The following is a 12,653-nucleotide window of genomic DNA, read 5'->3' as shown; positions in this document are numbered from 1 at the left end:
CAGTGCTGTTACGTGTCTGTAGGAAAGGAGTATCTAAAGGAGAGAGAATTTTTTCAATTAGACCAGATAAGAGCTAACTTAAAGAAATGCCATACTAAAACTAAGAATATATTGCACACAGCATTAACTGAGTCAGAGCACCCCATGGACTGAGTCTTATCCTTATGGCACTATCAAATGATATATTGCTTCCATAGTAGAAAGTAAACCATTGCTAAGATACCATGCAAATATCTATAGAGAGAGTCACTCCCTGCTGTAAGAAAAAAAAATGAATTATACTGGAAGTGGTTTTGTTTTTTCACTAGAAGGGAACAAAAGGGAATCTTGCACAAACACCTGAAAGAGCAGAATAGACAGTTACTGCGCAGTGGCAGGCTGCTCTCCCAGCCTCGTCCCACTTATAGGACAAATTTTTGAAGCTGCCTTTGCTGCTGCTGCCTGCAGCACGGCTGCCGGCATCCCTCCGCTGGGGCCAGCAGCAGCGGGCTGGCTGGTGATAACACACTCAGCAATGGGCTCTGAAATGATTTATCACCAGCAGGCTGGAAAAGCCTGAGGGAGAGTGATTTTTAGTTTAGTAAAGCAAAGCTCAAATGTTTTAAAATTTCTGAAATGATAAAGTGGAATGATGAATGCCACGAGCAGCTCCTGGAGCTTTAGTTATTTCTGGGCATTCAGTGAGCACAGCAATTAAACAAGCAGGAATTTAAGATATTAAACAGCCTGGATGGAAATAAATTAAAGCTGCAGTTTTCCAAGCAGCGCTACATGTGCCTTCACACAAATGAGTGGTAAAGTGTTCACAGGTATGAAGCTGTGCATGTCCAGAAATCTTAGGGTTGAGAAAGAGTGGTAATGTGTTCCCTCAATAAAACACTAACATTTTAATGGACTACTGCAATTTCAAAACCAAATAATGAAAAGTTACAACTTAAATAAGGCATACATTGCTTCAGTTGAGAAATAAAAAAGAATGAATGGTCTTTTTTTAGTTTTCAGCCTTTGAGGTAACTAAATAACCCCCCAAAATCCCAGTTTTACTAAATCATTTCAAAAACAAACAGGTTATAATACATATTTATTAATGTTTTCCTTATCTGACACACAGATTAAAAAACTATTACCACTTTAAATACAGAACAGTCTAAGCATCCACCTCTAAAAAAGATCCCTGGATTGGAGATTAAGTAACTCTTCAGCACTGTGAATTACCGTGGTGCTGCACGGTGAATGAGCTTTACGGTGCCTGACTGGCCAAGCAACTACCTGAGTGACAGGAGCCGGGTCCTCTTCAGAGTGGATGAAGATAAAGCAAAACCAGGCATTTCACTCCATAGCTGGTGTGAAACTACCTACTGAGAAACAGCTTTTTCAGTTTTAAATAGCATGCTGCCTCAAATCCAAATTCCCAACCCAATGTAAGCCTGTGGTATCTTTTGTCATGTCTGGAGAGCGACACTCACCAGACATGAAGTTTTGTGACAGTTTTAGCCTTCCCAAAACTGCTCTGAGTCACACTGCTGCCCAAAGCAGACACAGAAGCGATGCTCTCATTCGGTAGCTGCACGAGAAACAGCAGATTAAACTACATGGGGGAAAAAGCGACCCCGGGCTGTGCCAGCTTGTTGTGCTCTAGCTGTGTTTGACTGTAAGTTCTTATCTACCCTCCTAATTCTTTTATTAGGAACCTACCTCGTGCCATATTCATATCCATCCCATTGGTGACATTTGTGTATACGTTCACCAACATTGCATATTTCACTGCCATGTCACCCCAAGAGCTCTTGTCCTCCAACGCTGTGGCGGTAGTAAGTAAACCATTCCCTGGATGTCTAAAATACACTTTGATTTCAGTTCTGTGCTTTGCAGTATATTTCAGTTTCTCTGCCTTCTGTTGCTTTAGACATTTGGTGAAAAGTTACTGGGCTATTTTTCCTGGGTTATGCCAGTCTCAGTGGCCCTATCTACATTTGGAGGAATAAATGGATACCTTTTTACCTCATCAAGGTTAGATGGAGTACAATTTTATGAACATTATCTAATTTGGGGAGGGGCTGTTTTAATTTAATTTGCTAAAGAAATGCTAGCTAGACATTTTGGATGTTATAGAACGTGAGATCATGGTTGGGCATGTTGAATACATTCAGTTATGAATTGCTCTGTTTCAATCAGCGAATGTAATACTGAATTGCAGAATCTCTTGCAAAATAACCCTTACGAGCTACTGAAAGTGTCTGCAGATGTGAAATAATTCACAGCAAGAGTCAAACGCTGCTTTAAAATGGAACCAATGTAATTCTACATCAATAAAGTTGCAGTAGCTACAAGCCAAGCTACACTTAACTCAAAAAGGATTTGCAGGGCCAGGTTCTGTTCCCAATTACTGACACATCATTCCAGCACTGGAAAAATCCTCTCAGTCAAGGTGTTTTGAGTCCACACTGCTGATAGTGTGACTAGAAGTCTACTTGTATTAATTGACTTTTCTGGACTTAATGAAAAAGTTCTACTTTTTTTGAGGAAACCATCCAACTCTTAAAAGTACCCTGTGAAAGTTACTCATCTTCACACTTTCGCAAGTGTTGTGAGATGCAACAAATCTGAGTGCATATGTAACAGGCTATGCATTTAAAGATAAAATCTTAAGGCATGTTAAACCTTAGCCATAACCCTTTTGACCCTGGAAATATTTTTGATTAATTTTTTATGTGTTAGCTGTGTAGGGTTGATCACCTCACAGCCTCGCTGTACTTACCCTGCACTGGATAACAAGGCCGTTCCAATGACAGGGACAGGACAGATTTCTGTCCGCAGCCTCAGCAGAGATTGGGCATTGAACACCAGTTGATTTCACAAATTACATTAGCAGTTAGAGGCTTAGCATGCTCAAGGGTCTAGTTTAAATAACTTATGCCAGGTTTCACAGGAAGTCTGTAGCAGAAAAACGGAATGAATTGTGGCATCTTCAGGCTCATGCCAGCATCTAGTGACTACATCTTCCAAAGGGCTCCTTGGCTTCTTTGGAAGATTAAGGTTAGAGAACATGTACAGCTAGATAGCGACATGGCTGCTGCATGCCTGGTGGATTTAGCATTCTTGCTCTTCTTTGCAGGCTGTGTTTCTCCGGTGCCAGAGAGGGCCACTTGCCCAGCCTGCTTGCCATGATCCACGTGGAGCACTGCACACCCATCCCGGCCCTGCTCGTGTGCGTAAGTGCCTGCGCGCTGCTCACCCCCATGTGGGATTGGCACTCCAGGAGATCCCACTCCCTGGGCAATGGAGACAGGAAAGCCTTCTGGGCCAGGCTGCCCCGGAGGAGCACCACATGGCCTGGGCCTCCTGCCGGACGCTTAGCCAAGCTGCTCCTAGTGATTCCCAGGAGAGGCATTCATCAGCCTTTAAGTAATCTGCCTCGCTCCTAAGCACCCCTGTGATGCTTCAGAGAAACTGTTACTTGAAACACAGGTTTACATACTTTACCAAGAGTGTAGTTAGAATAGGTGACGTTTTGCACTATGGGATAAAAAGCATTGAAGAGGAAGGTAGCTCCTGATGCTGCAGTTCTGCCCGCATGGCATAAGCAAGGAAATTCCCCCAGGGCATTTGGCTGAAATCCAGGCTCTGTTGAAGCCAGGTTGCCCTGAGTTCAGACCGGTGAGGACCTGGGCCCACCTGCACTACAAAGGTGCCCGTTTACACACCTCTCCCAGTGCTTGCAGCAGTTCTGGCACAATATGCCCAGGCTTAATTTCACCAACTAAGCCTCTGTATGTTCCACTTTTACGACAAAGCAACGTCATAGCTGCATCCCCTGGGCTTGGTGCTCAGACCTGGCCCGTGCAGCCATCGGGGGAGCATCCAGCTGCTCTGCCCGCCATGCATGCAGACACCTCCACGGGCAGCCCAGCCTTTATTTGGCCTTAAAAACACATCAGCTCAAATAACAGGCTGAATTTCAGCAGCTGCTTCGCTGCACAACAGCCACAACACGAGCAGGCTCCCTGCTCCGAACAAGCCTGATAAATCAGACATATGCCAGCCTCCCAGCCTCCTCAGAACGTTTTCCTTAAATTACAGAGCAAATTACAGAACCAACACTGCATGTTAATCAATCACTTGAAGGTATTTTAATGCACCTCAGTATAACAACACTGCTATGAAATATTAATTTCTTAACAAATAGAAATATAAAAATAATATACCGCAGCCAGTTACAATGGCAAATTAGGTCAGACTTTAGGCAAACCTAATTAATACACCAGGTTCTTTTTTGGTTTCTGATGAATCACACTTAGCATTTGCATTAAGAAAGGGGGTGTTTTTGTGCAGCAAGAAAGGTCTTTTTCAACATCCCCAGTGAGACCTGTATTTTTACTAATCCTCTCAAAAAAAATCAAAGCTCCAAGATAAATGTAAAATAGATAGACTCAACCCGTCTAACTGTATTTCACGACGGGAGGTACTGATCAGCGATTTCTACGAGACGGCGGGGGTGCTGGGCTGCCGTCGGCGGGGGGAGCGGCACGCGTCCCTGCAGCCCGGCCACGCCGCGGTGCGACGCCCGTGCGCTGCGCACCTCCAACGAGCACCGTCGCCTCTGCGAGCAGCCTCGTCGCGCCGAGCACCTTCGCGACCGAACCCGGCAGCGATGGGAAAGGGTCACGTGCGCTTGTAACACGGTGCAGCTTCCAGGGGAAAGCAGGGAAATGCAGCTATGACACTGGTATAAAACCCTGGGCTAATTTAAATGAATCTTGTAGTGGGACTTTGCAAGATGTTGAACACACACACACACACACACACACACACACACACACACACACACACCCCAAGCCTGTGACATTCGTTATGGGACAGCTAATTAAGAGAAAGGGGCAGAAGCAAAAAAGAGAGCCTGGAGTAACCCAGAGGCAAATGGTGTGAGCTCTCGGGAGCGGTTCGGACATGCCTCTGCAGGGCTTTGGCCACCAGCGCATGGCACATGCGGCACCCTTGCAATAGCCCCCGTGGGGCCAGGCAGCCTGCCGCCCGGCCCGGCTCCCTGGCACCCACGGAGCGGCCCCTCCACCCTGAGCCACCTCCCAGCGGCTCACCGGCTCCATCAGAAGTCGAGCAAGCACAAGGTCTCGCACAGAAATTTCCACCATCCGTCTGCCGGTTCCCTGGCACTGCTCACGCTCCGGAGATTAACGAGCTGGGTCATCTGCAGCACCGGCCTTTGGTCGGCGGGGGAAAGGGTGAAGCATTCCTTCTTCATAACACACAGGGCAACAAGGTAGCACGCTAACCACCAAGTGGTAGCCTGCAAGAAATCCCTCTTTTCTCATAATAGACAATGTGAACTTTGCCCCAAGACCTCATCATAGGGTTGAGTAGCTTTCAGAACACGTAGCAAATTGGTGGAGGGAAGTCACCGAAAGCCAATACTGTGAGCGTTTTCGTACGGGCAGCACAGGGAAGTCGACACCAGATTCACAGAGAAAGCGCAGACAACTCCTGGTCCTTGGGGGGGGGGGGGGGGGAATTTGGGGTACCAGGCTGGGAAGAGCATCTTGCCAAGAATGACCTGCTTGCCCTGTCCAGGGGCTTTCAGCAGGACACGGTGCTCGCAGGGCTGCCGCCTCCCACACCACCTCCCCGATGGTCACGTCCCAAGGGCGGCCGTGTTCATCGCCTGCGTGGGGAAAACTCCCGGGGGCAGCTCTGTGCTCGGCACAGCCGCCACGGCACGACCGCGGCTCGCGGAGCTGCTTGGCACAGCACTTTCAAGGGATTTTCTATAAATAGGTCCATCGATCTCTGACTTCGGGACTATCAGAATAACCCACCGTTTCCAGTCAGCCCTAGACCTCCATGGCACAGTTTGGGTAGAAAACACAGAACCACAGGAGGCAACAGCAACACCCAGCAGGGGCTATAAATAAAAGTTTAACTACCTTATTTTGTTGGTGGTTTTATTGCTTTTAAGCTACCTTTGCTACTGAGGACTCAAGGAAGGCTATGCTTCTCTCTTTCCAGTGTTTGGCCACTGTCATCATCATGCTTGTTGGAGACACATACACGTTAATTAACTATGTGTCATTTATTAACTACCTCTGCTACGGAGTGACAATTATAGGCCTGATTGTGTTACGCTGGAAGAAACCCAAGATCTTCAGACCTATCAAGGTGAAAATATCAAAGCTAAATGTCTTGGTTCCCATAACAGTGGGAAGGGTGGGACAGTTGCACCAAGTCCTCTATCTGATTTTGAAGAATCATTTATTTTTGTATGTAGTGGTGATATTTTAAGGTCTCAAACAACATTCCAAAGTGCATCAGTATAAAAGCAAGATACAAAGACCCTGGCTAAAAGTAAGATTGCCATGATGGATGGAAAGGAGGACAGAGGTGGAGGGAAGGGAGGGAGGCATGCAGGGAGACATAGGATTAAAATTGTGCCCAGCTCCCTCAGTTTTGGTTGCCTTCTGTGCTTCACTGTGATGGTTTAAGGCTAGCACTTTCAGACAGGCGAGGGCTGCAGTGGTGCAGGTGTACTGCCGCCCGTCCCGTCCCGCTGCGGGCAGCCCCGGGCACCGGCCGGCCGGCCGCCGTGACCGCCCTGCACAGCTCTGCTCTGCTCTCTCCACACAGGTGAACCTCCTCATCCCAGCCACTTACCTGGCCTTTTGGGCATTTCTGTTGATCTTCAGCTTATACTCGGAGCCCGTCGTCTGTGGCGTTGGACTCATTATCATTTTAACTGGAGTGCCAGTGTTCTTTCTTGGAGTCTACTGGAGAAACAAACCAAAGTGTGTGAATAGGCTAATAGGTAAGTGCACACCGCGACTCCCTGCCGCGCGCCTGCCGCGGGGTTTGACTTACCCTCCCACGCCTGCAGCGCTACGAACGGCAGTGAGTCACCTCGAGCGGGACTGACCGCTGTACACAACTTCCCTTGCAAGCGCTGTGGAGGCTTTAGTGCCTTCTGCACGGGAAAACATCCCAGGCAGAACGCTCGCGGCCCGCACAGCCCGCGTCACGGGGGGCTTGTGCTGCCTGGCCTGGCTCGCAACCTCGAGCTGCCAGGCGGACGCAGGCGGCCCCGTCGGCCCCCTCCCTGGAAACGAGGAGTCTGGTTTTCACGGCTGCCTGGCACGCTCACCTGGGCAACCGCTTCCCTCGCTCCCGGGCCTATTCTGCCTCCTGTCCTGACCCTGCACGGCTGCTCTTTCCTTCGGCTCGCTCGTTACCCCCCGTCACCAGGCATGTACGCAGCAGCAGAGCTTTAAGCACGCGGAGCCTAAGTGAGCTATCACAAAAAGAATAATAAATGACACAGGCGCTCTGCCCCTCCTCTGCCTGCTTCTCTCCCCGCACGCTGCAAGCGTATTGCCTTGCATGACAGCCTGATGGATTACTTGACACTCGGAAGATCAGAAAGCCGTACTTTATCATCCACCACATAAAATTAAAACCGTGCACAAGTCTTTTACGTTTCAGTTGCGTTCGGCCTTTAATTGTGTTGCTCTGAGGCTAGCAAGCGCTTTGAGACGGGCCCTCTGCAGCCCGCGCGCCCGGGGAACCGCGGGGCGAGGAGGCGGCGCGCGGGGCGGCGCAGGCTGCCGAGCGCCGAGCCCCACGGGCTCGGCAGGGACGGGCATCTCCGCGGGCGGGCAGGGCCAGCAGCCCATAAGGCCTTTCCAAAGCTGCCCGTTTTAATCTGCCCGTGCTTTGACTTGCAACCGCTCACCTGCTAACGGGAAGTAACTGCGGCGGGAGCCTGGGTGCACCAGGGCCCCGGCGCGCGGGAGCGCGTTTGCTCACGCCTGGCGCCGTTGCAGCGTTGCGCTTGGGTTTCGGAGCGCTCGAGGAACCACACTAACCACCCACACGTTTGCTCTTCCCAGAGTCCGTGACGTGCTGGGGACAGAAGCTGTGTTTTGTGGTCTACCCTCAGGGGGGAGTCGCGGAAGAGGATGACCTGCCTTCTGCCCGCTCGCCGCGGCCGCAAAGCGAGACGGCCGCCAGGAAATAACGAAGCATCTCCGAGGCTCAAGCAGCTTCTTGTTTACATGCTGATTTTTGTCAAAAAGTTTTTCTAGGAAAAAAAATGTTTTTAGAGATCCAGTAGTGAAGCCCATAGAATGAGCTACATCCTTTACGGCATCTGTAGCTTTTAATTTTTCCCTAAAAAAAAAAAAAAAAAAAAAAAAAAAAGAAAAGAAAGAAAAAAGAAAGAAAAGAAAAGGAAAAAATAAAATATGAAATACAGGGCTGGTTGTTTCTTTCCGACAGCGTACTTGCTCAGCAGGGAGCAGCAGCCCGGACTCAGCTCTGAGCCGCTGACGTGGCCGCTGGCCGGGTCTGTCAGAGGCACGGACCCGGGCGCTTCGCAGCTAGGGCAGCCTCTGTCGGGGAGCGCGAGCGGAGACGCTGGACGCCGCGCCGGCACGAGGGCTCCGGCGATCACGTCTCCACGCGCTTCCGAGAGCAGAACCGCAGCGAGCGCGGGCGTTCGCGGAGCGGGTCACTGGCGCGGCTGGGCTGGCCCCTCCGAGCGGGACGGAGCCGGGCACGCGCCAGCAGTACGCGCGTCACCGCTCCCCTCGTTCAGGCATCGCTCGGTGACATAAATGGAAAAAAAATATGAAGTAGTGACAAAGCCTCAAGAAACTTCGTTTCTGAAATATTTTTGCAGCCAAGGAGCTGGGTTTCTGCATCAAGAATTTAGAGCAACCTCATTACAGTAACGAGAACCATTTCTGCGAAGCTCAGTTCAGCTCTGCTGTCAACGGGGCGAAGGCAAGAAACGTCCAGGGCTCTGTGACGGGTGCAGCAGTGGGACCTGGAGGGGGAAAAGGGGACAAAGCCTGGCAGATTTCTCTGTGCTGCTAACGAGTCAGGTGACACCTCACATTGCTTTGAAGACAAATCCCGCATTTCAAGTATGTTCAGTGAAGTAACAAGCCTAAATTATTCTCACATCAGATGCTCTTTAGAAGGTGTTTTGCATATATTATTTGTGGCAAACTGTTAAAAAAGATCTAGTTCGTTATTTCGTTAATTCATAAAGATCTGCTTTGTAGCAATATGTCCATTTTCATACCAAAGAATCTTTTGAAAATACAAAATCATAGACTAGCTCTAGGCAATATTTTGAATAACTACTATTCTGCTGCAACTTTTGAAAATATAGGCTATCAAATTCAGTAGCCTTGGCAACAGCCGTATGAATTTAATTTTTAAAATATTTTTCTGTGTATTACAGGCCTTGGTACAAATACTAAGGATTCATTAATCTCTTAGTTTGTCAAGTACCATATTCTCGACAATACACTTAAGATTAGACTCAAAATATGGTGCCAGTTCAAGGAAAGCATCTTTCCAATAAAATTAATTGAGAAATATTTTTAAGTACCTATCCATCTCTCTTCAAACTCTCAGATGGTATATACTAAAAAGAAGCACAGTTTACACTCTTTTCTTTGTATAAAGCTGTTAATCATAAGAGATTAAAATATATATTTAGCTAAAGAAAAAAGTGTGTGGTTTGGGTGTACATATACACACATTTAAAGAGAGATTCCACATTTTAAATAATGTTATGAATATGTAAAGTTTGTAATGAAAGTCACATATGTCCAGTCATTTTTTCAATTGACTGCAAACCCATCACATTTATACCATCACCCAGTCTGCCTGTGTCCAAGACATAGGGCTGAGTCTCTTACTTTCCATAGTTTAAAATCCCCTTCCTGCGGTATATTTTCTAAAACAGCTTAATTTCTCCAAAAACTTTATTATCTAGTGGGCAAATTAAATATAGTGTAGTACCAGCAATAATCATCGCTTTCAGAATTGCCAGACCGTGGTGTAGTTTTATTTCTGTTTGTTTGAACGATAACGCTATGGGAATCAGCCAGCACTGAGACTTTGCAGAGTTCTTGAGACAACGTATCTGTATTGTAACAAGAAAGGTGAAAATAATAACAACAATACCCTGTAACTGCTACCATGGCTTTCCTTGGGTTTTGTTTAAGAAAATCAAAAACAGAATTGAAGGAACAATTGCCTGATAGCTGTTAACAGTTTTTGGCTCAAATTTTCCCTGATTGTTCTTTCATGCTTTGAAATAATCAACATTTAGCCTCAAATCAGAAGGCCGAATTTAGAACAGAATGGTTTAGCAGAGCTCAGCTCCGAGTTATCTACCATTCCCTGAAAGCTGTTCCAAGATGTCTTATTTCATTTTTAGAAGCAGCTTCATCTGTGCTTCCAGCATCCCATTAAAATTATTTTTAAAAGGTTTTGCAAAAGTTAGTTCCTAATATATACAATTCCTAATCACAGAAATCAGTGTGCAGAACCAGAAAGATAAGTTTATATGCTAAAAGAAATGTAGCAGCATGCTCAACCCTGCACACGTACGATTATTCCAAAAGATGAAGCAAAAGGCCCAAAGGAGACACACTTGCTATCATTTTAAAGCTCACCGAATAAAAGAAAAACTCAACAGCTGATACGAAAAGTATGTCAAGGACCTTGTGCTATTTGATAGAGAAAAGCAAGTAGCTTCCAAAAGAAAGGTTGTGCTCTTTGGGATCCTGTAATTTTGATAGACTTGCTACAGTGATTAAAGCACTCCTTGATTTTTCTTCCCGCAGTGTTTTAGCTTTCCTTTCACTGACGTATAAATCATGATAGCCTGCATATAAATTCTTCTGCTCTGAAGGAGAAACCTTAAGGCAAAAAGAGAGATGCATGGTCTGTGTCTTAGCAGCAGCAAATGCTCTTACCTCTTACCTTACCACTGTCCGTTTCTGGAACCAAGTGACCAAGTGTTTTTATTCAACAGTATGGTTTCACAGGCATCTACATACAAAATGAATTAAAGCTACCCAGCAAAACTGGTAGGAAAAGTGGTGTTAAAAAGGCAGTTTGAACAAAGCTTTAAAATCAATGCAACATATATAATAAAGGCTATTATATATGATATACTATCATATTCATAGAGGTGCATATACACTTAAAATATTGTAGGCTATAGTGCAGAAACATACTCGGTGCTGTTTATTCTTTTAGCACCAGCAATAGTACAACATTCAGAGAATTTAACAGTGGAAAAAGAGATAATCCAAGTACTTACAAGAGTATGAGAAGCTTTACGGACTTTGAAGTCAGTAAAAGATGCATTTGATCATTACTGCACGCATTATCGTAGCACCCAGAGCCCCTGCAGGAGGATAACCCCCCTCCCAAGCAGGACAGCCCCCAGCAGGGAGCTCGCCACGCAGGCCCGGGCGGCAAAGCGCAGGGCCGAGCGGGCCCGCAGCCGCCGCCGGCCCGGACCCCGCCGAGCGCTCCCCTGAAGCGCAGGAGGAGATGGGCTGTTCCCAGTTCACACCAGCACACAGACCGGGAGAGCCGGGCTGAGCAGGGCCGAGGCAAGAGACTGGGACAAGTTCAAAGCTTTCAGCGAACGCAGAAAGCCTGGACGAGTCGCTGCGCGTTTCACACGCAACGCTCTGAGTTGGAAGTACCGTTACTAAAACACACTCATAAACACGGCAACGAGCTTTCGCTCGCCAGGCTGAGCACAGCTCGGCGCCCAAACCCGGCCCACCTTAGGCCGCGCGAGCCCGCGGGGCCGCCGGCGCCCGCTGCGCTCCTCGGCGCGCCGGTGCCGCCCGCCTTCGCCCCGCGCGCGGCGGCGCTTCCAGCGGCGCCTGGCCCCGCGCGAGGCCTGCGGCGCCCCTGCCCTGCTCCCGGCGGCCGAAACTCAACGCAGCGGTGGCGAAGGCTGAAAGCCCCAGCGCGGTCGGTGCAGGCTGCCGCCCCCTCCCCGTTCACCCGCCGCAGGAGCCTCAGCAGCACGGACCGTTCGCCGCCGGGGGGGCGCGAGGCTGCTGCCTCGCAAGCGGCGTCCCGGCGGGGCACGCTGCCAGAGGGTTCCTCATTTTTCACTCTCATCTGCGAACTCGTGAAACCTCGAAGACAGAACACATTCGATTCCCGGCTCTTTTGCTCCAACCAGAAAACGACAAGAAGTTCGCAGCTGTTGAGCTGCTGAGGAGTTTTTTAAGAGATAACGAAGCATTTCCCAAGTGGAGACATTAAATAACAACAGGGTTAACCTTGTTCGCAACGCGCGCTTCTCCGGCACCGCGGCGTTGGCTCGGCGCATGCCCCGCCAGGAAACACCCCTGGAGTCCCCTGCCCCGACTGCCGCTCGCAGGAACAGCAAAGCCGCCGCGTGGTAAAAAAACACCAAAAACCCCGAAACCAAAACCCTTCTCCTCTCCTTCCTCAGCGCCCAAGCCAGCGCTGCAACGTCAGCTACGCAAGGAACGCGCCCTCCGCGCTTGGGCAAGTGAAAAGGGCAAACTCAAGGAAAAGGATTCAGAACGGGCCAAGAGAGGCGGTTTACATTCGAGGCCAAAACGAAATTTCCCTTTAAGACCCGACACAAAAGGTAGCGAGAGAAGGCAGGGGACGGAGAAGGCGCGCGAGGCCGGGGCCGCGCGGGGCGAGCGCAGGCAGCCCAGGCCTCCTCCGCGCCGCGCGCGCCCAGGAGGGCCGGCACGGCCCAGAAGCAAAGACCAAGACCATCGCTCACATTTACATCCAAATGTGAGTCCCCTCAAACGGGGACTATGCAAATACACTCC

The 12,653-nt window shown here is 48.8% G+C and overlaps 1 protein-coding gene across 1 annotated transcript in view; it reads left to right on the top strand.

Annotated features, from left to right (window-relative positions):
• SLC7A10 (solute carrier family 7 member 10) overlaps nucleotides 1-8,099 on the top strand; it is a 47,215-nt gene extending 39,116 nt beyond the window's left edge. The window contains exons 6-11 of the mRNA XM_062586233.1: nucleotides 1,688-1,811; nucleotides 1,907-2,010; nucleotides 3,116-3,212; nucleotides 6,022-6,171; nucleotides 6,637-6,814; nucleotides 7,893-8,099. Coding sequence (XP_062442217.1) covers nucleotides 1,688-1,811; nucleotides 1,907-2,010; nucleotides 3,116-3,212; nucleotides 6,022-6,171; nucleotides 6,637-6,814; nucleotides 7,893-8,020 — 781 coding nt within the window. The 3' untranslated portion in view covers nucleotides 8,021-8,099. The remainder of the gene's footprint in view (nucleotides 1-1,687; nucleotides 1,812-1,906; nucleotides 2,011-3,115; nucleotides 3,213-6,021; nucleotides 6,172-6,636; nucleotides 6,815-7,892) is intronic.
• Nucleotides 8,100-12,653: the final 4,554 nt, after the last annotated feature.

This window comes from Rhea pennata, chromosome 13 (assembly GCF_028389875.1).
Source record: "Rhea pennata isolate bPtePen1 chromosome 13, bPtePen1.pri, whole genome shotgun sequence".
Lineage (NCBI taxonomy): Eukaryota > Metazoa > Chordata > Aves > Rheiformes > Rheidae > Rhea > Rhea pennata.
This window is presented reverse-complemented; position numbering and strand designations above follow the sequence as displayed.